The 22,941-nt window shown below is 36.3% G+C and overlaps 1 protein-coding gene across 5 annotated transcripts in view; it reads left to right on the top strand.

Moving 5' to 3' along the window:
• LOC150106507 (uncharacterized) overlaps window positions 1–22,941 on the top strand; it is a 123,830-nt gene that overhangs the window by 82,285 nt on the left and 18,604 nt on the right. For 3 of the 5 annotated variants that reach the window (XM_090392505.1, XM_090392506.1, XM_090392504.1), the window contains exon 8: window positions 6,083–6,222. In XM_090392505.1, coding sequence (XP_090248631.1) covers window positions 6,083–6,154 — 72 coding nt within the window. In that variant the 3' untranslated portion in view covers window positions 6,155–6,222. Of the gene's footprint in view, window positions 1–6,082; window positions 6,223–22,941 lie in introns of those variants that run through there. The other 2 variants (XR_016548310.1, XM_090392507.1) reach the window with 1 other exon arrangement.

Genomic DNA, 22,941 nt, shown 5'->3' with positions numbered 1-22,941 from the left:
AAAAATAATAAAGAAAGAAATAGAGAAAGGCGAAAATAATGTAGGATTACCAGCGAGCAAGCACCAGGACAGCTTGACTTGTTTCAGTTTTTTATTATTAATCAAGGGGTTTTACTAATTTTTTCGAAGGTTGTAATTTTCCCCCTAACTATGTAGCAAAATCTGGAGCCCTGAAGTCTTAGCGCCCCTAGGCAATTGCCTAGGTTCGCCTATTGGTAAAACCGGCCCTGATTGTTCAAGAACCAGCTGTAAAAAGGTCTAAAAAATATTCCTCCAAGTTGGCAAGTAGGATGAAACATGAAACTTGTTCTTCTGTCAGTCTAAATCTATGGAAGCAAATACCATTTCCACAGGACTACACAGGCGAGAGAGTTTTAATCAGGCCTTGCAATTCATGTTATACCTTTTAACATGGGGTCCATTGGAACAAGACACTAGGTAAATGCCATTTTTTAGAAAGTTTGTGAAGAGTTGTGAGGCTATGACTCATCAGTTGAATTTAAACAACTCCTCAAACTTTCCCAGTTTTGATAAGTTATGTTACCAAATATCCTCACTATTGTATTTAAATTACTTATTATTTTTTCTTTTTCCTATAGATTAATTACTTTTGCTTTGGACTCCAGTGGCATCACAGACTGATCTCTCCTTGAGCTTGGAGTCCAAAGCAAAAGACATGCACCCCCCCCATTATTCTGTTATGACAAAGTATTAATTTTTAAGGTAATATTTCAGAATTGGTGTCATCACCTTCAGAAAATAGCACCTAAAGACATTTAGTAGATGTCAGATGGTGGGCTTAAAAATAAAAAAAATAAAAAAATAATAATAATTACAGCAAAATATACACACACGAACAAAGAAATTAGCGCACCAAGAACGAAGCATAGGATTCAACTGAAATTTTATTGGTGTAAATACAGCTGAGTGATGCACATGATGGCAAAAACAGAGCTGAAGGACAATCACAAAGGGACCTGTGATACGCAATCCAGTCATCATCAATAGCGCGTTGCACCACCTCGTGCGGCGTTACATGCTGCAATATGGTCTGGCATGGTGGTGAACAGACGCCTGATGTCAGAGTCCTGCAGCAGAATGGCCCACACGTGTTGGATGCTGTGCTCCAAATCCTGGATATTGCGGCATGGTGGGAGCTGGCATTTCAGCTGCTCCCAAACATGCTCGATAGGGGACAAGTCCAGGGAGCGGGCAGGCCATGGAAGTGTCTGTACACGACGTAGGCATGCCTGAGAAACCCGAGCCATGTAAGGACGGGCATTATCCTGCTGGTATAGCGCTCCTGGTATCCTGGTCAGGAATGGGAGAACGTGGAGCCGATGTCCACATACCTCTTCCCCGTCAATACGCCACGTACCACAACGAGGGGGTGATAGGCTATCAGAGGCTATGGCTCCCCAGACCATAATGCCTGTAGTGCGGAAGGTGTGGCAGTCGATTACTCAATTTATTCAAGTCTTCTTGTAAAACCACAACATCTTCTCTACTCTTCATGGTTCGTCCCAACTTTGCATCATCTGCAAACAACTGAATATCTCCATCCAAATCTTCACCAATATCATTAATATATAAATTTAACAGTAATGGCCCTAAAAACAGACCCTTGAGACACTCCACTAGTGACTTTCCTTTTCCTGGATATCGCTCCTCCATACACAACTTGTTGATACCTATCAGATAGCCAGTCTCCAATCCAATGCACACTAATCTAATATCCAACCCCATCTGCTCTAGTTTGACTGTCAACTTATCATGAGGTACTCTATCAAAAGCCTTTGCAAAATCCAAGTATATTACTGTGTATCCTTCTCTCTCCAAGGAGGCAGTCACTTTATTGTAATAAGTAAGTGGATTACTAAAACATGACCTCCCTTTAGCAAATCCATGTTGTCCATCAAAGATAATACCAATGCTGTCAACCCAATTCTGGATCCTAGTTCTCAGAAGCTTCTCCAACAACTTAACAACAACACCTGACGCACAGATAGGCCTATAGTTTGATGCTTGAGTTCGATCACCTCCCTTATGAAGTGGCACAATCTTGCCATCCTTCCACTCCTTAGGAACTTGTCCGAGTGCAGGACTCATATTAAAAAAATATGTCAAGGAAGGTGTCAACTCCCTGACCCATTCCTTCAGAATATGTAGTGATATATTATGAAGTCCCACAGCCTTATTAACATCTGATTTGCTCAACTCCTCATACACCTCATGCTCACTTACAGTCAGTCTCTCCTCCCCATCATCAACTGCTCTCAATCTCTCCATAAAGTCACATTTACAAGATTGAAATACCTTTATGAACTGCTCATTAAGTATCTCCACCACACATTCTGCAACATCCTTTCTTTCATTAATCATTCTTTCTTTTGCTGGCTACATATCGAAAGAACTTATTAGGATTCTTTTTGGCTTCATTAGCTAACCTGCTGTTCATACCTCTCTTTAGCTACCATTACCAACCAAGTCACCCTCCTTGCCTGGTCTATGTAGACCTCATGGAATTGGTTATTTCCACTTCTCTTATGCTGCCTTCACAATGCCCTTTTTCTCTGTATCGCATACTTAATATCTTTATTCATTCATCTCGCATCTACCTTATTTAACCTTCTCACCCTTGGAATACATTTAGACATTGCATCTACTAGATAATTTTTGAAAATCGCCCAAGCTGCATTGATCTCTTTTCCAGCTAACTCCTCATTCCATGCTACACCAGCAAGCTGTCTCCTGAGCTCTTCATAATCACCCCCCCCCCCCCCCGCCCTTGTAGTTCCATATATATCCTTTTCTCACAGAGGTTCTCACAGAGGTTCTCACACTGCTGGCAACCACCCCGGTAATCACCTCATGGTCACTCTCTCCAATCAGTGGGTGATTTTACACCTCATTTATAATTGCATTCTCTGATGAGATGACCAAATCCAAGACCCTCAATCCTCGCTTGCCCTCTGTTACATGCTATCTGAGGTAATTATCCCTCAAAAACTCAAGAAACTCATTTTCTTTACTTCAAGTTGCTATCTCATCGTTCCAGTCTATATTGCCATAATTAAAATCGCCCATAATGATCACCTTTTTCTTATTTGCTTGGCTACTTGATGATACATTTCATTATCACCACCATCCACATTACCTTGCTCTATAACAACATCCAACCAAGTATTTGATTCCATTCACCTCTATCTCACACCATACTGCCTCAAAACCACTGGCACTATTTCCCTCTTGCATATCTACTTTGTATGCACATAACTCTTTCTCTATCATCAATAGCACCTCCTCCCTTTTTACCACTTCTATCCTCACGAAACACATCATACCCTTCCATCTCTATTCCTGTCAGGATGTCGTCCTCTTCCAACCGTGTCTCCCTTATTCCAACAATCTTTGGGTGAACAGACACAATTAGTGCAACCGTTTCTTATACTTCTAACACTTGTATACAAACATAACAGCTCATTTCTGGATCTACAGTTGGTTCCACCGATACCACTCACTCGATGTGATCTCTCCATGCTTGACTGGAGCCATTTCCCTTTCTGCTTATTCATTTTACCAACTGTTTCCTCTTGATCCCAGGTCATCCTATTCCTTTCCTGTCTACACATGCTCTCACCTCCTCTTGGAACATCCACCTTTCTCGGTCTGTGTACCCCTGTCCACCCTGAGCCTCCCTGTTTCCCTACTCCTCTTGCACACCCATTCTCTCATTTTCTATACTCATACCACTCACTTCCCCATTCATAACTACCTCTTTAGTTTCTCCTGTCTTACTCTCCTGCTCTTCCACATCACTTCCCACTTGATCTGATTCATTTTGGAAGCTAAAAAAATAGAAATTAAATGTTGTGTGTGCACATGTAATGCCATAAAGTTTTCTCTCTGCATGTAATAAAAACTAAAAGAATCTGAGCTACAGGTTTCAAAATGCAAGTTTTAAAAAAATACTACAGTAATTATTGTTCACAACACTTAGATAATACAGGAAAAGTGTTGAAAATTAAACTAAATCTATTATAATACAGGAAAAGGTTCCAGAAGAACTGCTGGTATTTCCTCTCCAGTCCTTAAGATATACTTCTCTAATTTAGTAGAGATCTGTGTAAACAACCATAATGTCTGGACCCATCCTTTGGAAAAATCAGATCTTGTGGACTTTCTTCTCCCCCCCCCCCTAGAAAAATTTTGCAAAGGCTACCAGTCCATAGTAATATTATACAACACTTGGATATTATTATATTGCATCATATATGTGATGGTTTAAAATTTTATGCAATTGCTAGATATAACATGCATACATTATAAAAAGTATGATATACAATTCATTGAAAAAATTTTGTTCGACAATTAGCTAATCACAGGTGAATGCTGCCGGGAAGAGCACTTGAATGGCATGCACTTTCCTGAAGTGCCACTCTTTCTTATCTTGCTATACACTTCTTGCAGGTTATTATAATCTGTTAACCAGATGGTGAAGTCATGTAGGATGAATGACCATGGCAATGCCAGTTCGTTTCAAACACAGCATTAGACTGAAACATAACTTAGTTTCATTATGTCCTAGTCACCACACTCCTCAAATCCATAGCACAGTACCCTGGTTTACTAGAGTACTGTGCTAAATGTTTACAATTTTTCATTGGCTGGAGACATAAAAAAATCAGTATAAAATAAAAAAGATCTTCAATTTGCTCAAGATTCCTCTTGTATCACAAAAATGTGACAACAGCACTGCCAAAGATTGCTGATGAATATTTTCTCTCATGCTTTCGTTTGATGTGTAGGAAAAAAGTTTTTATTATGCATATCAATTATCAAGATGCTTCAATTTGCAAATAATATCAGTTGTCATTGCTGAGAATCCATGCTGTACATGACTGATTGCAGAGGTAATGCACATGTACCTATAAGCAATTAGTGTAATGCTAAATCATGCTTTAGTTGCTGATGTAACTTGTAGTTTGATTCTTGTTGAAGTAAGGGGAATAACAGCTTTAATATTGATTACAATCTGTTTAGTTATTACATAGTTTTAAAATGGACAAGCAGTATCCAGACTGGCAGAGCTTTTTGTCCTCCTTTACCCTGTGATACACCTAAAAACTTGCATAGCTCTCTCTCATAAGAGAGGACTTACAATCATTTCAGATGACCTAAGGCTATAAACTACAATGAATGGAAAACAATGACAGTTGATGTCATTATTTTTGGAAGACCAAAAACCATAATTAATGATATGTCAACTATCATTGTTTCCAAAGGATGATAACTAATAACTGTTTTGAAGTACACATATCCAAAAACAGTGATTAATAATTCAAGACTTTGGAAGGACTGCTTATTCTTTACAATAATGTAGTGAGAAACTACTCTTGTGGCCAAAAATAACTCAGAAATCTTTTCACACTGTGTTGATACTCAGATACTTTGCGAGTATCAACACAAACAAAAATGACAAAGTTACGTGGTATTCAGAAGTCTATAAATCATTGAGGTGCAGTGATGAGGGGCTCCAATGATTTTCTTAAATAAACAATTATATAGGGAACAGTGGCATTGTGTGTACTTTTGGAATGACTCATGTAATTAGCTGTGCAGCATGTGGTGGACTATTGACCTTGCAAACACTAATGTAGATCATTATTGTTATTGTTACATAACACCTCCAGGGAGTCCAAAGACTCATCGAGAGAGGGCACCTGCTCTACAACTCTCTGTCTCCACCATTCTACTAACCGCAACTACCTTCATCTACACCAGTGCCATCTTCTGCCAACCACCACCACTATTTGCACTAATCACAAACATTCATGCCTACTGCAGGATTCGAATCTACAGCCTTTTGGCTGGAGAGCAGATACACCAACCACTCGGCCAACCAGGCTGGCATAATGAAATAATGAAAATTCCTGCTGACTACTCTTTTTGTGCAGAAGTTATATAAATTTGAAATCCTAATGAGGCTCATTAATTGAAGTTTTTAAATATTTTTGATTTTTTGCTAGCATCTAAATATTTCTTAATTAAAGTACTTATTAAAATGTTTGCAATCTTACAGTTATGGTCCATTGGATTCCATATTTCACAATTATTAAAAGAAGAGGAAGATAAAGATCTGAAAGACACATAAATTTAAATGTATGTAATATTTATCCATCAAAAACATATGCAATAAATAAAACCAAACTTGAACTAGCATTTTGACTTTTTCATTTGATAAACTTAAGACATATTAGTATCATTGGTGAACTAAGGGTCAATTAATCAGATGCCTGCAAATCATCACTTGCTACTACTCTGGAATATTTTTTGTATTGAAAAATTGTATTTTTTATTTATATCATTTTTATTATGTATAAATATTTTATTATAATCTTATATCCATTTATCTTACAACCCATTTGGCAAGAGTGCTTTCTGAGATAAATGTCAGGTGTCTCATAATCAACTGGCTCAATGATATATATTAGTCACAACATAGTATTCTCATGAATACTGTTAAAACTTGCCATTTAAACATTACTATGTGTACTGTTTAATATAGTTACTCCCACATGAAGTATACATTTATTTTAGAAAATTAGTTTTTTTGCAAGATCCTTTTCAAAATATCAAGTTGCATTCAGGAATAAATTTCCCTAATAAATCAGTACTAAATAAGTTACATTTTTAGTATTAGTATTACTTCAAAGACTCATCATGGGAAGTTGAACATTCACAGACAACAGTAACTATCATACCTTGCTGTGAATACATTCAGTGTTGGAGCACTCACCACCACCCACTCTGGCAATGCATTCCACACATTTACCACCCACAGCAAAAAATTTCCTTTTCACTTTCTTACTCACATGACATTTGCACAGGTTCCAGGAATTACCTCTCATTCTTGCATCACCCATTATCCTATGCCATAGATGGCGAACCTATGGCATGTCCGAGAATTTTGCTGGCACATCAATGATTTACAGGTGATATCCTTTTATATGCTTATAAATTATTCAACTTTTTTTTTTAAATTGTTACAATACATACAAGTTAAATTTTGTTTTACACTAGTAAGCAGCTATGATGTGCATATGATTGGTGCAGTATTAACAAAATGGAAAGACCCAAAGGCAACCGAAATGCTAATGTTGAGTTGAAATGCTAATTCTCTTTAACCGAATTCCATAACATGTGAAACTGTCATAACAATATTCACTATATATTTCTTAGTTTTAACACATTCATGATGGGGTGTCATTTATCGTTCTGACGGAACTTCTCTTTATCGGTGGGCTCAACTCACACAAAATTTCAACCTTTGGTTGAATTTTATTGCTGCTTGTTTGCGTTTGAGCTGGCACAGGAACTCACACATGCATTATATGGCATATTTCAATTTGTGGTAGAATTTTATTTTAAGTTAGCCTTTATGATTAGTCATAATGACATCGAGAATTTCAAATGCAATAAAAACAAACACTTATTTCATGTAATTGAAAAATTGGACAAGAGTTTTTAGTTAGATTCTGTGTTTCCAGTGCAACATATGGTTTTGCTTGAGTCTATACAGCATAGTTTCTGTGAGAGAGAGGACACGGGATTCATTACTTAGCGGCGTTTTTATTCCAGCTGTCTCTAATTGCACTATTTGTTGAGAAATATATTACACAGACTGCAAAAGCCTCTGTACCTTAATCAGGGATACAATAAAACTAGTTTTTCTTGCATCTGCAGTATAGTGGCTGTTGGGAAGGGTGTGTGTGTGTGTGTTGTTTAATTATCGCCTTGATGTGAACATGTTTAAACATTTTTTGTGTGCGAGGCATATGCAACACTTTTAAATGTCTTTTTTCTTCAAGTAAAATCAGGAGTGCTTGTTATATGAGAGAGGGCGAGTTATTTTCAAGTAAATATGGTAAGCATTTTGCCGACAAGTTGACATCCTTCTTCTGCTTCCCCTTGCTCAGCTAACTTCGATGGCGAGTTACAATGTATAGATGTTTTTCTCACTACTATTTTTTTTTTTTTTCAAACCAACTTAATGAAAATCAATTTAATAATACAATAATCAATTTTACACCGAATAACATTATAAATTTATATATATAAATAAATATCATCATCATCATCATAAAGCTAATTATGGGTATAGACCATATTGGTCTGTTCCGGTCTCATTATCCATCCAATATCCTTTTTTGAGGTCTACCCTGCCTTCTCTTTCCAATTGGCTTATATTTTAGTATTTGTTTAGGATGTTATAAATAAATATTATAAATAAGTTAAAATATTATTTATAAAATTATAAATAATTATTTATAAAATATTATAAATAAATATATATATTATAAATTTATAAATAAATAAATATATTAAGTTAGATTAATTTTCTATTAATTTTTCCCCTATTAAAAACTGCCGGCATGTCAGCAACTTGATTTGTAAATTTTTGGCACGCGCACATAAAAAGCTTCACTACCACTGTCCTATGCAATAATTCCCCCTCTATCTATTTGGTAGAGGGGGTAGGAATTATTCAATATTCCAGAGTTCTGAAACAGGCTTGTTATTCACCTCTGCACTCTCTCCAATGTTTCTTTATCACCAGTATAGCTACGTGACCAGATCTGTGCATAGAAATCCAAATGAGGCCTAATTAGTGTCTTATACAGTAGAACTATTACCTCCTTATCTGAACATGTCAGTGTTCTTTGCATTATAGCAGCAGTTTTCTGGGTCACCTTTACAGTGTTTGCAATGTGGCCCTTAAACTTCAATTCCCTATCCACTAGGATCACCAGATCCCTTGCCACTTCCTGAAGCAAAGTTCAGTATGGTAAACCTCATTCCACCTTCTTTGGTCAAAGTGCCTAATTTTACACTTAAAAACATTGAAATGATAACTTCATTCTCCAGCCCAAAGTATACCTATTCAAATTGTCTCATAACAACATGTCAAAACTTTCTGATATTGCCCTTCCTAATTTAGTTTTACCAGCAAACAATATCTCCTTTAATACCGTGAACTATATAATTGATATATAAATTATATATCAATTATATAGTTCATGGACACTTTTTCCTGGACACTGTACTCTATATGTAACTTGCTGACTCCTCTCAGTTAATCATCCCTGTAACCAAGAATGGTTACAGGGTTGGTTGACTGAGATGATCGTTTTGAACAGTAGAGTATCATGAGGGACTCAATCAAATGCTTTAGCAAAATTCAGTTAAATCACAGTAAAAGCATCTCTGTCCACTCACATAAGTTGTATTTATCATATGAAAACTAGATGATCAAAAGCATAATTGCCTATCAATAGTTCCATTCCACAAAAATCTCATGATTTCCTCAAGGTTTATATAGCTGGAAGTGCACTTTAAACTGAAAGCTGAAGATTTGCTCATATGGGGGTTCAGGTTGTGCACGAGCTCAAAAAGATAGTTACAGTAGCTCAACTGTGCTGCAACTAATTTAATTTTTGTTTAAGCATACAGCATACAAATTAATATACAGTTTCCTCATCCATCCACGCACACACACATACATGAAAGGGCAGTAAACTAGTTTTAATGCACAAAATTCTGAAAACCTCTTGCAGTTACTGTAACAAGATACCAGGAAAATTTTCTAATTATATTTTTCTTACAGAAGTGAAATCAAATATGGAAATAATTTTGCAGGAAAATGAATATAATTTAGTCATGAACAGCTTAATACTCAGTACGTTAAACTGATTTTAATTCTGTAATATTTTTTTCTAACAAAAAATTTGTTCTAATTTCTACTAATTTATTATTATATTTTTATGAGATGCACCAGTAACCACTAAATAAATGGCACAATTAAGGCAGTGAAAATTTTCAACTGAGTTTTCATATCCAAATTTCACATCACCCTTGCTAAATCTGTTATTATAGTCACAATATGTTTTTTCTGATTTATTCCAAATTCTTGCATTCATGAGTCCACAATATTTTGGATATCACTGATGAAAATTTTTCTGTGTACAAACTAATATACTAAGTTAAATTTTCATTTCATCTGAATGAACAACAATACCGAGATACTTTTTATTTCCAATACTGGTCAACTCATCCAAAGTAAGACTAAAACAGTGATTCAATTCAATTAATTCTTTAATTTTTGATATTTGCTCTTCTTTTTTATATTCATAAAGTTAAAAAATTAACTTTAATATATATGACTTGTTCTTTGTTACATAGTTCTGCTTTGAAATTGATTTGCATATAAAAAAACTACTGTCAGTAGTTTGAATTAAGACTCTATCTTCAGCAACCAATCTAGATGCAATCTCACTTAATTTCCATGTTTCACAAAAGTTTAAAATGGACTGATCAGCCTTAATTTTGAGCTACTTGAAGGTTCTGCTTTTTTTCTGCACTTCTTGTAAAGTGTGATTCTTGCATGTATTTTAAATGCTTCATCAGTTCACTTATGTGAAATTTGCTTTGGACAATAATTACACTGAGTTTTTTTCTCACTTTTACATTTCTTAGAGTGTTTCTAAACTTTGGATTTATTTTCATTTTGAAATTAAAATGAAAATATTAAAATTACAAAATTAATAAAAATCAAGTTCTTAGATGTGATCCAAATTCAAACGCATAAATGAAAAATATTAACTTCAGCAGCAGCATGAAAGTCCACTGGCTACTAGTAGTGTTCTTTTGTTTTCGTTTAAGTAATGAATTGCCTGATAAGAGGAGTAATTCTGTGAATGAACAGACTTGGAGTGGCTGAGTGTAATAAAAATGTTTGTGTGAGCTGTTTCATTGCACTTGATTCATAGCCATATTAATCATATAATGATAGGACTGAATTATATTTAAAAGAAACACTGATATATAAAATAAGGAATAACAGTGACTTCATTACCATTGATAAATATTTTAATTCCTATTAGTGCATATGTATAATCTGTAGCATACAATGATCATTTTATTAAAATTCATCATCATCATGTGTATCAAGGATTTAGGCCTAGCATGGCCTGTTCCAGCCTTAGAAGTCATTGTTGAATCGTTTAAGAGGACGTCCTGGTTTTCTTTTTCCTAATGGCTTGTACTTTAAGGCTTGTTTTGGTAATCTTTCTGTTTTCATTCTTTGAACGTGTTCCATCCATTTATGTTTATATTTTTAAATTTTTTCTATTACTGGTTCTTGGTTTAATTCTTTCATAATTTCTTCATTTCTTTTGTGATCAAATAGGATATACTTTGCAGTTTTTCTAATAAACTTCATTTCTCCTGCTGTTAATCTTTGTTTGTCTTTTTGTTTTATTGTCCAGATTTCGCTTCCATACATTAAGACTGGTAGGGTATTGTATACTTTTAGTCTGGTTTGTTTTTGAACTAGGTTTGGTTTAAATATAGAGTTAATTACACCTGTTATTTTTAAATATTTTGCAATTTTTACATTTATATCTGTTTCATTTTCATATGTGATCGTACATCCTAGGTAGTTAAATGAATTCGCCTGTTCTAAGATCTTCTTATCTATTACTATTTTAGTTCTTGCTGGATCTTGTCCATTAAAAGCCATAGTTTTTGATTTTTCTGTTGATATTATCATACCATAAACTTTGGATATCTCATTTAGATCTAAATTGCTTTCTGTAGTTTATCTTCAGAATTTGTAATTATTATTTGGTCATCAGCAAAGAGGAGAGTGTTTAAGTTTACTGTAGGAGAAAGTTTAATTCCTTGATGTAAATTTTTATTCCATTTTATCATCATCATCATCATCAAATTCCTGCCATGTACCCTCAAAGGGTGTACAGGATATGACAGTACTATACTACATGAAAAAATTACATCATTACTAACTTCCTATCTACAATTTTCCTCCAAATCAGTCTGTTACTTGTCAAGACTCCAACATTATCAGATTTTATATTTCTATCGTCTAAGGCACTTTGTACCGTATCAATCCACCTATATCTTGGTCTTCCTCTGGGTCGTTTTCCTGCCAATCTGGCAGAGAACACTTGTTTTGCTAATCTTTCCTCTCCCATTCTATTTAAATGACCATACCACCTGAGATTAGCTCTGCAAACGCATTCCTGGATGCTGACAATGTCAAGTTCTTTCCTAATATCCTCATTTTTAATATGATATTGCCATTGATGCCATCTATTCACGCCTCTAATCTTTCTCAGGACTCTCATATCTGCAGTCTCTAGTCTTTGGTCAAGTGTTTTACTTCTGACCCAGCTCTCAGAAGATCCATAAGTTAAAACTGGTTTGAACACTGTCTTGTATACAGCTAATTTAGTGTTCCAACTAATTTCTCTCTTACTCCATATGAATTTATTCAATTGACTTCCCACCATACCAGCTTTGCTGATTCTGTTGTCTATTTCTATATTTAATTTACCTTCCATCAGAGGGTGAAAAACAGAGGGTGAAAGAATTAATAATTGTGGCGGGTACGAATGAATTGAAAGGTGATAAATTTTTTTATGAGAGAGGACTTGAAAGTATTGTTAAAGGTAGCAAAAGAAAAGAGTGACAGAGTTAGAATGGTGAGTCTGTTACCACGGTATGATAGAGAGGAGTTTAGAAGGAGGGCCATAATCGCAAATGACATTATGCGCAGGTTATGCGGACGGTGTGGTGTGGAATTCGTGGACGTGTGGAATGAGTTTGATGGGCGAAAGGACTTATACAAGATGGATGGCCTGCATTTGAATGGACTTGGTGTGCGGAGACTGGAAAAAGTGTTGCTGAATGAAGTGAAAATGGATGTGCAGAACCAGGGAAACTAGAACTACCAAGGGGGGGGGGGGAGTGGATATCCAGACATCAGTGAGACAGTTGAGTGTAAAAATGTATATAATGTACCTGAGCCAGCACTAAGGACAAAAAATGGGAATGGGACATTTAGAATAACGCATCAAGATAGGGGTGGGACAAAGGGATCACTGCAATTCATGTATACTAATGCCAGGAGTATTAGGAACAAGAAGGAAGAATTTTTGGCCTTGATTGGCTCTTCCTGGCCACAGGTTATTGGCATTAGTGAAACATGGCTGACGGAAGATGATATAGTTAGTGGGATAGAATGTGTAGGTTATAGTATTTAGGAGGGACAGAGAGAATAAAATGGGGGGAAGGGTGTTATTGATGATAGCCGATGAACTGCAGCCAAGGAAAATTGAAGTATTGCAGGATAGTGAAAGGAGCTCATTTGAGGCTATTTGGTGTGAGATTGACACTGGCAGAATAAAATATACAGTTGGGTGCTGCTATAGACCAGGTGATGGAATAGACAGTGGAGATGGTATGCATAAACAAATTGATGAAATGAGTGGAAGGAGGGTAATTATTATGGGGGATTTCAACTATGGTAACATTGATTGGAAGGAGGAGAGGACACATGTGAGGAAGGAAATGGATTTTATTCAATTAAGAGATAACTATCTGAAACAGCATGTAATTGAAAATACTAGGGGTGTGAGAGTGCTTGACCTGGTAACTGCATCTCAAAATTTGACTGTAATGAATATGACCATGTTGCCACCTATTGGTGAGAGTGATCATAAGGTCTTGACCTGGGAGGTGGCTAAAGGTGTGCAATTTGTGATTAAGACAGGGTATATGTGGAATTACCGTGCTGGCAAGTATGACAAGCTTAGGAGATTGCTTGGATCAGCGCCATGGCATGTACAACTGCAAGGGCTGGACGTCGATAGAGCATGGGAAGTGGTCAAAGAGCATTTACAGGAGGTTATGGCTGATTGTATACCTAAGGTCCGAATAGTGAAACAAGTAGGGGTTAAATGGATGAATAACACCATTAAGCTTGAGCTGCAAAAAAAGAAACAACTATGGAGGAAATTTAAAGAAAGGGGTGACTGGCAGGCACACGAACGGTATAAAGTGCAGGCCAGAAGGGTAACAAGTGTGGTAAAAACAGCAAAAGCCGATTATGAAAGGAAACTAGCTATGCAAGCAAAAGAGAATCCCAAACAGTTCTTTCAATATGCTGCAAGCAAGAAAAAAACTGTACATGGCAAAATGATTTTAAGGAATGACGATGGTAAAGAGTTCACTGAACCAGTCGATATAGTGGAGTTACTGAGCGAGCACTTTGCAAAAGTATATCATCCAGGTGGTGACATTGAAAAAATGAAGGAACCATTAGTTTATACGGGAATTGTGATGAATGAAGTGGAGGTGAATAGTCTATTACAGAACCTTAATGTGAATACATCTGTGGGATTGGATGGTATACCGGCACGGGTCTTGCATGAAGCGGCTAAGGAATTATCAGTGCCCTTGACCATGTTGTTTAATCTGAGTCTCGGGTCTGGCTTAGTCCCGAAGGTGTGAAAAGAGGGGAAAATAGTTTCACTGCATAAAGGAGGATCCAAGACTATGGTTGCAAATTACCGACCGATCAGCATATCAGGAGTCGTTGTCAAGGTCTTGGAGAAAGTAGTCAAGGGAAAAATACAGGAATGGATTAATGAAAATGAGATACTGTACAGAAGACAGCATGGCTTTGTGAAGGGTAGATCATGCCTCAGTAACTTGCTCAAGTTTTATAACAAGGTGACGGCTGAACTGGATAAGGGAAATGGGTTTACAGTGATACTGCTGGACCTAGCAAAGGCGTTTGACAGGATACCACATGGAATTCTAATCCGTAAACTACAACATATGGGAATGGATATAGGGTTGGTGAGATGGATAGCTCGGTGGTTGATGGAGAGATATCAAAGAGTAGTTTATTCAGGAGTAGAGTCCAAAAGACGGCCTGTGACTAGTGGTGTGCCACAGGGTTCTGTTCTTGGACCACTGCTGTTTAATCTGTTCATTAACGATATAGGGAAGGGTCTAAGTGGGACAGTTCATTTGTTCGCTGATGATGCAAAGTTGGGTAGAGCGATAGTGAACGCAGAAGATATCAAAGTCTTGCAAGATGACTTAGATAGATTGGAGTTCTGGACTAAGGAGGATGGATGTCAATTTAATGTGACAAAATGTAAGGTTATGCATTTCGGAGTGAAAAGATTAGCAGCAGTATACCACATTGGTGGAACTGTACTCCAAGAGATTGATGAGGCCAGGGACTTGGGAGTGTTGGTGGATAGGGAGATGAAGTTTAGGGGGCACATTGCGAAAGTAGCTAAATCAGCTCATCAACTCACTTGGTTGTTGAAAAATACCTTGACGAGCAGAGACAAGCAAGTTATTGTACCTCTGTACCGAGCCCTGATAAGACCTCATCTCGACTACTGTGCCCAGATTTGGTCACCTCGGTTCCTTCTTGATGGGGAGGAGGTGGAGAGGATCCAGAGGCGAGTGACTAAGATGATAGCAGGTCTTTGGAATGAACCATATGAGAACAGGTTGAAGATTTGTGGGTTGCAGAAACTAGTTGATAGGCGGTAAAGGAGAGATATGATTGAGACATTCAAATTGCTAAAAGGATTCTATAGGATTAATTCAGAGGATATTTTTGAGATCAGGACTGGTGGTGGGAGAACTAGGGGACACCCATGGAAGCTGGGTAAGAGCGTGGTTAGCAGGGATGTTAGAGCTGGGTTCTTTACTTTTAGAGTGGTAAATGAGTGGAATAAGCTGCCAGAATCTGTTGTGGGTGCTATGACAGTGAGCGAGTTCAAGGCAAGGTATGATAGATACTGTGAGAATGTTGAACAGTTGTGTGAACATGATGTTTAGGGCCTCCCTCGATGAGTCTAAGGACTCCCTGGAGTAGCCCGTAGTAATAATAATAATAATAATAATAGTTTATATTAGATGTTTTTGTAAATAACTCTTTTGAAGCTAACTGTATATACTGCTTTAATAAGAATATGTTAGAGTGTTAAAAACAAAGGCAATGTTTTTGTTGCCGAAGCTGTACATGGCAGCATTAGAAAGATTGTTATTGAAACTTGTATGTATGAGAAAGGCTTGCAGGTTCTAATTGTAAACATCTTCAAAGTTAGTTAGAAAGAGTTCAAACAACTTTTCAATGGCCAGAAATTTACAATCAAAAGAAAGCGGAGAAGAACAAAAGGCGTGCCGAACTTGAAACTTAATATGAAAGACTCATACCAATTCTTTGGGGGTTGCCAAACTTCATGCGAGGTCTCAGAGGGGGCCTAATAAAAAGGAACTGAAGCAAGCAGAAGACGTACCAGTTAAAGAATTGCTGTCAGAGAGGAGGCCGCCCAGTCCAGAGTCGCCGTCAGAGAGACTGTCCGGATCCATTTTACATGAGAGAGGATTTTCCTGCTTTCAGAAAAGAGCTTCTCGGTTCGAGACATTGCTAGAGAGAGACTACTTCTAGGCCACAGACAAGGTTTCAAATTGCCGAAAGGAAGAGTTCCAATTGCCGGAGAAAAGTTTCCAGGCTAGGTTAATGTCAGGTATTCACCAGTGTGTTGCGTTTTCATTACAATTTGATGAATCAAATGACTTCACTGATATTGCTCAGTTAATGGTATTTATTCGCATGGTATTTCAAGATTATTCAAGTAAAGAAGAACTTTTGAAAATGATACCATTATTGGGAAAGACTAGGAAAGAAGACATTTTTTCGGCATATGATGAATTTGTGAAACAACACAAACTTCCGCTTTTTAAACTTGTGTCTATTACTACTGATGGTGCTCCTGCAATGATAGGTAATAAATCAGGCTTCATTTCATTATGTAAAATCGATAACAAATATCCAGATTTTTTAACGTACCACTGTAGTATTCACCACCAAGTACTGTGTAGTAAAAGATTAAACAAAAGATGTTTTGGATATTACATTAAAATTGTAAATTCTGTTCAAAGAAAAGCCCTGCAATGGCAGTTATTTAAATTACAGGCAGATGATGATAGGGAACGTCTATTGTACAATAATGTTCGCTGGCTCAGCAGAAGTCAATTTTTAGAAAGATTTCTTGTATTAATTAATGATATAAAAATTTTTCTTGATGAAAAAGGAGATATTTATCCACAATTGAGTGATAAAAGATGGTTGTTACACTTATCATGTTTAGTAGATTTCTGTACGAAATTATGCAATTTAAATTTAGAGTTACAAGGTAACAGGGCCAGCTCTACCAACTGTGCAAGACATGGATTTCCACGGGGCAGCAAAATTAGCATAAACTATACGAAAAATAAGGGAGAAGGGGCGGCAAATTATGCTACTGCATGGGGTGGCAAAATTCCTAGGGGCCTGCAAGGTGGAGATAAAAATTTAATTGACATGTTAAGTTCAATAAAAACTTTCCAACAATACTTACTTTTATTAAAGAAAAATATAAATGATCACGAATTTAGACATCTCCCATATTTATTAAAATTTTTTGAACAAAATCAAGAAATGCTTCGCTATGATTTAAAAGAATTTATTCGTGAAATAGAATTAGTTGAGGAAGAAATAAATTCAAGATTTAAAGATTTTAATAAAACTGAAATGATTGTATCTTTTATCAATAATCCATTTCAAGAAAACTTGAACATCACAGAAATTTCAAATAAAATTAGGGCTGTTTGATATAAACCAAGCTGAAGTAGAACTTGAGATAATAAACATTCAGAATAGTTTACATTTAAAATCAATAAACAATGAAGTCATTTGGAAGTATGCACATGAAAAATTCCCAATATTAACTGATATTGAGCGAAAAATTCTGTCGTGTTTTGGATCGACATACTTGTCAGAATCCACTTTTTCAAATATGACCGTCATAAAAAATCAATTAAGAAACCAAATGAAAATGATCATTTGGATGATTGTCTGCAATTGGCCACTTCTTCATATCAACTTGACTATGAAAATATTGCGAGGTCCAAACAATGCCAAATTTCACATTAACTTTTTTTTTTTAATCAATCAGCATTTCCTGTAACTTGTGAGTTTGTAATCAATCTATTGTTTTTTCTAACTTTGGTTTTCCAAAATAGAGAAATAAATATTTTATTCCAATATATTTTTTTTGTTGTATTAAAATAATTAAAAGCGATAAATAAATTTGTAAATACACAAATAAAGTTTTTAGTTGTGTTTTTTTTTTTAGTTGTTTATTTGTGCATAATCAGATATCAGGTTGGGGGAACGTGATCTATATAAGAGAGTAGATCGCCGAATAACTTATATATAAGAGAGTAGATTGCCGAATAACTTTTTATAGAAAAGTAGCTCGCGTAGTAAAAAAGGTTGAACACCACTGTGTTATGTAATGTTTTCACTTCTTGATTGCAAAAGGCCAAAATATGAAGCTAAAAATTCATTCTGTTTGCTTGGTGAACCCATTAATTATTGGCAGCAATGAAGAGCAAATATGTAGATATTAAACATAGAAGAGGAATTATGATCTGAAAGAAGTAAATAATGGCAAGCATACTATGACTGATATTTTTCAAAGTAAAAATAATATATTTAATTTTCTTGCCAATACACTGATTTTTCAGTGTTGTGCTCCCACAACATGCGGATAAAATCAGAGGCACTCAGTCTCAAGGTCATTTTTTAGAAATTAATATTTTTTAAAATACCTAATTGTGTCATTAATTTAAGAATTCAAGTTTAAAAAAAAATGTCTCAAGTATCCACCCATATATGCTATGTTGGCTTAGGCTCAATTTTTCTGGGAAGCCACTGCTGAGCTTTATAAGACTATGAGAAGAAGAAGAAACTACTGGAATTCTCCAAAGCATGTGATGTTGAAGTGGTCCAAGAATAGAACAAGTAAAAATAAGAAATCAAGAGGAAAAGAATTTAACAAGCAAATGAATATAAGTAACAGATATAAACTGTTGTTATTCTGTCTGTGATTAATCCTATCTATATGTGTATAGTAATCTGGTTAAAAAACAATCTATAATTGGGTGATTTGATATATGATTAAATAGTTCCTCATAGGTAATATCTAGAGTAAAAGAGAAACCAAGTTTATTAGATACTGAGATAGAGGCAATACTTGTATGTTTACGCCATGGAAGATTAAAGATTATTCCAATACAAGAAATGTTATCTTTTTCAGAAATAAGATACGAATTATTAGCATTAAAGTTAATGCAGTTATCAAAATCATCATTAAAGGATGGTTTGTAAGTAAGTGTTTAAGATTGTAGAGGTCAATATTCTAGAAGTTTTATCGATTTGTTTAGTGCAAAGTTTCTCAAATAACAAATAGGAGACCAATATACTGTTAGAAAACTGTGGACTGAATTTGCAGTCAGTTGGAAAAGATCATTGATGGAAGGAAGAAAGACCGAGGAATATATAATCATGTGGCACTCTTAACATTTGTTGCAAAGTGCACGGTTAAAAATCCATCTATCTATCACATGTAACTATGGAGAAAACTGCAATATAGTAGTAAAATATAGATCATAAAACCTGTCTTAACCTAAAGGTGAACTCTGAGGCCACTGAAACTCTATCACCATTCACCCTATATCACCACTGGAATCCTATTGCTTTTGTGATTCCTGAAAACTCCTTGAGGGTACATATAATAATCATCAATTTCCTGATGTACACCCTCAAGAGGTGTTCAGGTATCACACAAGAAGTTATATTCTTGTTTTAATCCTTATTCCAAGCATGAACAAAAGTTTGCATGTTAAGTACTTTCACGACAAGCTACTTGTGTATATATATATAGGAGCTGATGACCACACGTCCAGTTGCCTCAGTATTTTGTAATTCAAGATTGAAACCAGGCCAAGTAGTGACTGACCTTTCCCATAATTTTTGGCAATAAATACACCCAAAAGGAGTGTGCTGTACATTATGGCATACTGGGGCAGTCTGATGTGAACAGCCTCTGTATCCATGCAGCCCAGTAGGAATAACACTGGACTGAATTCATTATTAACAGAGCTGTCAATTCAGAAATAGGAAGGCTCAGGCCTAGCTTTTCATTTCTCCCCCCCCCCCCACACACATCATAACATTAAATGGGATAAGAGTTCTATACTTTACATTAAAGACAACTTCACTGCTTGTAACATAAAAGAATCTACTATGGTCATCTATTCACAAGGCACACTCAATAGGAACCAAGGAATGAACCTGTGTGATATATAGAAAGCTCTCATTAGATCTTTCTGCATGTCAGACTAATTTTTCAGCCAACTATCTTACACATCACTGAAGAATAGCTAATCCATGCCAACTCCATGTGGTTTTTGTTTCAACTTATATTGTAATGGTTCCTACATGTTCTGTATTTTAGTAATTTTATAGTTCATGTTTGCCTTTTATTATATTTTTGTTCATCCTAACCTAGAAGAAGCCACAAACAACTGTGGCAAAACTAGTTGGTTTTCATTTTTATTTTCATTTCATTATTATGGCAGGATATACTTTCCAGCCAAAAGGCTGCTGGTTTGAATGCACAGAATAGATGTTTAGAATAGATAGAATAGATGTTTGTGATTGTTTGTGAAAATACTAGGGATGGTAGTGGTGGGTAGTAGATGGCGTTGGTGCAGATTATGTGGTTTGCTGTAGTTGTTGGATTGAGTGGTGGAGATGGAGAGTTGTAGAGTAGGTGCCCCTCCCACGATGAGTCATTGGACTCCTTGGAGGTGTCATGTAATAATAATAATAATAATAATAAGCCCAACGTATTTCTCTTTATAATTAATTTTATTATTATTATTATTATTATCCAAGATGTTTATCATACACACAGCTCATTATATCATGCTCAGGCAAGGCATTCCAATCATTCACAACTCTGCATGAAAAAAAACATGCCTCTCACTCCCCTACTCACACCCTCTTTATACAGTTTCCAGGGATGACCTCTGGTTCTCCCCTGATTTCCATTTTCTGTAGAACCTCTCTAGCATTGATCCTATAACAACCCCTCACCAACTTGTAGGTCTCTATCATATCTCCCCCCTCCTCCTCCTCCTACTGTCCACCAGACTCTGCAGATTGCATCTTCTCAATCATTCCTCATACTCGACATTTCAGAGGTTACAAACTACCTTAGTCAGTCGCCTCTGGACCATTTCCAACATCTCTTCATCCTTCTGAAAACCAGGTGACCAAATCTGGGTACAATAGTCCATGTGTGGCCTAATCAAAGCCTTATACAATGGAACAAGAATCTTCCTATTTCTACAAGTCAGTATCCTCTACATCATTCACAGAAGCCTTTGTGCTGTTTTCACAATTTTGGCTATGTGTTCCCTAAATTTCAGATCCTTATCCACTATTACCCCCCAGATCTCTCATTTCCTCCACCTCCAACAATATATCCTCGCGAAGCATAAATTCTGCATCCTATCTTTGTTTTCCATATTTTAAAACCTTACATTTTGCAACATTGAACTCACATCCCCATTCTAATGCCCAATCACTCAATTTATTCAAGTCTTCTTGTAAGGCCACAACATCTTCTCTACTCTTCATGGTTCGTCCCAACTTTGCATCATCTGCAAACAACTGAATATCTCCATCCAAATCTTCACCAATATCATTAATATACAAATTAAACAGTAATGGCCCTAAAACAGACTCCCGAGGCACACCACTAGTGACTTTCCTTTTCCTGGATATCACTCCCCCCATACACAACTTGTTGATACCTATCAAATAGCCAGTTTCTAATCCAATCCAATGCACTAATCTAATATCCAACCCCATCTGTTCTAGTTTGACTATCAACTTATGCGGTAATCTAAAAGCCTTTGCGAAATCTAAGTACATTACGGTGCATCCTTCTCCTCTGTCCAAGGAAGCAGTCACCTTATTGTAATAAGTAAATAGATTACTAAAACATGACCTCCCTTTAGTAAATCCATACTGTCCATCAAAGATAATACCATTGTTGTCAACCCAATTCTGGATCCTAGTTCTCACAAGCTTCTCCAACAACTTAACCACAACACCCGACACACTGATAGGCCTATAGTTTGATGCTTGAGTTCTATCACCTCCTTTATGAAGTGGCACAAGCTTGTGCTCCTTCCACTCCTTAGGAACTTGACCCAATGCAAGACTTGTATTAAAAAAATATGTCAAGGCCGCCATCAACTCCCTGGCACATTCTTTCAGAATACGTGGTGATATATTATCAAGTCCCACAGCCTTATTAACATCTAGTTTGCTCAACTCCCCATGCACCTTTTGCTCACTTGCAGTCAGTCTCTCCTCCCCATCATCAACTGCTCTCAATCTCTCCATGAAGTCACATTCACAAGATTGAAAGACTTTTATGAACCGATCATTAAGTATCTCCACCACACCTTCTACAACAGCTGTCTATATATCATTTTCTCCAATCAATGTTATCCTTCCATAATCATTCTTTCTTTTGCTGGCTACAAATCAAAAGAACTCCTTAGGATTCTTTTTGGCTTCATTAGCTAACTACTATTCATACCTCACTTCATAATGCTCATTTTCTCTGTATCGAATGCTTAATCCCTTTATTCATCCATTTCACACCTACCATATTTAACCTTCTCATGCTTGGAATACATTTAGACATTGCATCTACTAGACAGTTTTTGAAAATCCACCAACCTGCACTGATCTCTTTTCCAGCTAACCCCTCATTCCATGCTACCCCCCCACCAGCTGTCTCCTGAGCTCTTCATAATCACCCCCCCCCTTGTAGTTCCACATATACCCTTTTTTCACAGAGGTCCTCACACTGCTGGCAACCACCCACGTAATCTCCTCATGGTCACTCTCACCAATTGGTAGGTGATTTTGACACCTCATTTATAATTACATCCTCTGATGAGATGACCAAATCCAAGATCCTAAATCCTTGCGTGCCCTCTGTTACATACTGTTTGAAGTAGTTATCCCTCAAAAACTCAAGAAACTCATTTTCTTTACTTCCAGTTGCTATCTCATCATTCCAGTCTATATTGCCATAATTAAAATCTCCCATAATGATCACCTTTTCTTATTTG

This window comes from Typopeltis vanoorti, chromosome 5, assembly GCF_054136105.1.
Source record: "Typopeltis vanoorti isolate ZY-2024b chromosome 5, IOZ_Tvanoo_1.0, whole genome shotgun sequence".
NCBI classification, from domain to species: Eukaryota; Metazoa; Arthropoda; class Arachnida; order Uropygi; family Thelyphonidae; genus Typopeltis; species Typopeltis vanoorti.
The sequence above is the reverse complement of the archived record's forward strand: the minus strand, read 5'-3'. Positions and strand labels throughout refer to the sequence as shown.